Below are 4121 nucleotides of genomic sequence, written 5' to 3' on the forward strand. Positions count from 1 at the left end.
CTCAACAATGCTCTTCCCTGCAACAAAGTTCCTCTCATGCTGGCAGACGCGTATGGATGAATCCTCCTTCTCCAGATTTGGAATCAGGACATTTTTCACCCAGTCGGAATCACGCTCACTGTAGGAGATAAAGGCGTGGAACTCGATGCCCTTGAGGATGTGCTCAGGTGTCCTCTTCCAACCCCTGTGTTTCACTTGACTCCAGTGCCACGTCATCTTCAAATACCATGGGATATCCAAACAGATACAGAGGACGGAAATGGCAACCAGGGCCACCACTGTAACAGCGAGAACTACAGCCATCAAAAGAGTCACATTGCAAGCAACTTCAGAGACATGAAAATCTGTTAAAGGTGTTCCCTTTAATTGCTGAGGATAGTCACATGTGTACAAGTCAGGCCAACCAACAAACTCCACTGATCCTTGTTTTTCAAGATTAATGAATGGCCTTAACTCACAGGAACACATGAATGGGTTGTGACCTCCTTTTAAGGTCCTGATATTCTGACAGCTTTGGAGGAACTCGGAAGAGTTCGAGGCAACTAAATTACTTTCTACATTTAGTAACTGGAGACCTCTAAAATGACCACAGCCAGGCAAGGCACTTAGTTTATTAAAAGCCAAATGTAGTTCTTTTAAATTGTTCAGCTCAATCATCTCCTTAGGAACACTTGAAATGCTGTTGTCTTGTAAATCCAGTATTTGAATATTGACTGGCAAACACCAAAAGACTGACTCAGACAAAACATTAGATGACAAGTTCAATTTAACTAGCATTTCTCCCCATAGGCACTTATCCCTATTGTCTTCATACTGTAATAAATTCTTGCTCAGGTCCAAATCTTTCAGAGACTGCATGAGAGCTGCCATTGCACTCACTTTTCTAAGCTCTTTCAAACTATTGCTTTGTAAAACTAGTGTTTCTAGGAGGGTCAAGTGATTGCATCCTTGGAAAACTGAGTCAGTCAATGCATTATCTGAAAAATTTATGTAGGTAAATTGACTTGGTTTTGAAGGGCAAAGCATGTGTATCAAACCTGCATCAGAAATAGTCAGCTTTTCAATGTTCATATTTGCAAACAGTTTATACATACCTGTTGGGGCAGAAAAATAAGTAGTGAATGTAATCTGCCTAATTATCAAAGCTTTGAGTGATGTTTTGGTTTGTGTAAAAGTTACTTTGTTAGGAACTTCCAACCGTGGTATATTGGAAATGACAACAGTTTCAGTGGTTGATTCCCACACAGTCTGAAGAATGTCGATGAAGCCTTCCCAGTTGCAACGTACATTGTTCAAGATTAGTAATGGGGAAATTTTCTTAATGTTCAGCAAGAATTTCCTTAAGTCATTGGTGTATTTCTTATTGAATTTTGATAATTTTAAAGTTTCTGTAAAATTGAGTTCTAGATCTGACAGCAGATGGAAATCACTGTTTTGAGGGAGTGCTATGTGAAGATTTTTTGTGTTGAACACTAGAAGATTTCCAGAGCTATATTCAGAGAGGTTTTCTAAGTCCAAGAAGAGAGTATGCAGTTGTAAATGAGCTAGAGCATGGAAATCTGATTTCTGAATTCTTTTAAGACTGAGGCCAAGATATTCCAACTTCAACGTTTTTCCAGTCTTGGGGCATATGGGCATGGCTATGTAGTTATTGTAAGAGAGATCTAGATGCCTGAGACGTAGCATAGGATGACAAGAAAGCATCTGCAAGTTGTTGTGAGATACGTCCAGATGTTCTAAATTGGTATTGTATTGGAAAACACTGAAGTCAAACTCTCTGATTCGGTTGTATGACAGAATGAGTTTCCGTAGTCTGGAAAGTGAATGAAAATCAGATGTTTGTAGTTCAGCAATATTGTTATGTGACAAGTCCAACACTGTTGTTTGTGTAGATAGGTTCTTAGGAACCGCAGTTAGCAATCTTTTGGAATAATCTGTGCTAAAGCCATTTCCTGCAGCAACTTTAAAACTAGTCCAGAAGGATATTGTCAGGGTGAAAGCAATAAGGAAATTGATGGAGACCAAGCTTCTTTGATCAGCGATCTTGCATATCACTTGTTTAAATTGTTGACTATCGATGACTTTCATCTTTCCAGACCAATTAAATTCTGTTAAAAGATTATGCATTAGAATATTAGTGCAATCCCTTTAAGAAATTCAAAACGTCTGTTCTTAAATATTATGCATCCTTACTTCAGTTGATGAGCACCATGATAATAAAGAATTTGAAAAAAATGTACAGGCAGTTCCTCAGTAATGAATGTCTGTGTTATGCTCAACCTGTGCATATGAATAGATGACCAGGAAGCCAATTAATTTTTAAAAATTAATTAAAATGATGTGTCATCATCACAGAGAGAAAGGAAGTGAAAGGGGACAGAAGGAGGGTCTCCAAAGCATCACTATAGAGAGGAGGACTCCACAGCATACCTTCCTACCCCACCCACCTGGGGAAGGAAATCCCTCCAGCATCTTCTTGCTGCAAAGAGGAATCACTGGTGAGGCTGGGCAGGGTGGAGCTAGAGATATTTGTGGTTTTTTCCATTTTCACAGAGGTCCCGCACCCCTAACCCTGTGAATATGGAGGACCAACTATGCATGATCTGACTTACATACAAAATTCCACTTAAAGACAAATTTCCACAACAGCTTCTCTCTTTATCGTAATTGGTTGCCAACACTGTATCTGATTTATTTTACAATATATGCAAATATAGACACATTATTGATATCCAGAATAATATAATTAATTACTTGCATGATAATAATTAACAGCAACAATTTATAATACAATTAATATACCAGTTTTTAACTAGCCCGTTTCTATGCTATAAAAACCTACTAGACCAGAAATCAAGGTGATCAACTGGAGGTTCATCCACTCCATCAGACTCTTTCAATTCTATCTTGAAGTGAATTCCATAGTTTAACCATGGCTGTGTGGAGACACATTTCTTTTATCTGCCCTGAATTTCCTGCCAATCAATTTAATGAGATGACCCCAGGTTCTAGAATTAGAAGAAAGAGAGAAATGTCTCCCTATCCACTTTCCTCACACAAAAGAATTAAAAGAATTTAAATCTCATAATTTTATGTTATTACTTCACCTGTACATCAGAATAATTTCTTGGTGCTGTCAACCTATTGTATAGATGAATGTATTTCTACTCCCACTTAAAAAATAACATTGACTGAACTGGTATGATGGATTATTCATAAACTTTCCAACTGCTGATGGTGAGGGATGGGTGGGATGAGTTTGAGTTAAGTTATTAATGTGTCTGGACTGAAATCTCAGGCCCTAGAAAAAAGAGTAGCTTCTGTCAAAAAGACTTCTGGCTCCCCACACACACTCTTTGCCCCCAGCCTCTCTGGTGGTCAAGATCACTTTTGGCAACTAAGCATACTTATGGTGCAATCATACACATGTGAGACACAAAAATGAACTACAAGTCCAAGCATTTCCAGCCATCTTGGGCTGCAATCTGATGCCCACTTACCTTGATGCAAGAACTCAACAGGGCTTACTTCTGAGTAGACATGCATATGGTTGTTCGGCTAAACTGCAATCTTATACTGACTTACCTGAGAGAAAGCAGCATTATATTTAGCGACATTCACTTCTGAGGAAGTATATACACTACTGCCCTGTTACGACACAATCTTTGCATATTTCGACAGATAAAGTCCGGATTTTTTTCCTGCCTAAACATACATAGAATTGTGTACTTAAACCTCAGAGGACGTCGGAGTTGATCCGCAAAGGACTGCATTTTCAGAAAAAGAAAAGGACAACTCTAAACAGCTTTAAATTAAAACAGCAGCAACACACTCCACATTTTTTCAGTTCCTGGTTGCTAACCACGGGAAGAAAAGCTGTGCGAAATGCGCTGCTCTACAGCAAGAAAGCATTGCAAAGTTGTGAGTAGAAAGAGAAAGGTCTGCCCTGTAAGATTGCGATCCCGTACTGACCTGGGCGTAAGTAAGCCAGTGGGACTTACTTCTGAAGAGGAGGGCAGGGATTAGACAGCAGCGCACACAGAAGAGCTTGCAGCACACGGCGCGGATGAAGGCGGACAGAGCCTTTTGCTCTGCTTCTGGCTTCGTTCACACTGAGGAAG

General features: G+C 39.5%; 1 protein-coding gene across 1 annotated transcript in view; it reads right to left on the bottom strand.

Annotated features, from left to right (window-relative positions):
- Positions 1-4121, bottom strand: part of LOC123017130 (toll-like receptor 6) — an 8718-nt gene extending 4597 nt beyond the window's left edge. The window contains exons 1-3 of the mRNA XM_044418267.1: positions 3973-4121; positions 1095-2108; positions 7-278 (exon numbers count right to left, since the gene is read on the bottom strand). Of these exons, the coding sequence (XP_044274202.1) occupies positions 7-278; positions 1095-2088 (1266 nt within the window). The 5' untranslated portion in view covers positions 2089-2108; positions 3973-4121. The remainder of the gene's footprint in view (positions 1-6; positions 279-1094; positions 2109-3972) is intronic.

The sequence above is a fragment of the Varanus komodoensis genome, unplaced genomic scaffold, assembly GCF_004798865.1.
Source record: "Varanus komodoensis strain SLA01 unplaced genomic scaffold, ASM479886v1 scaffold9, whole genome shotgun sequence".
NCBI lineage: Eukaryota > Metazoa > Chordata > Lepidosauria > Squamata > Varanidae > Varanus > Varanus komodoensis.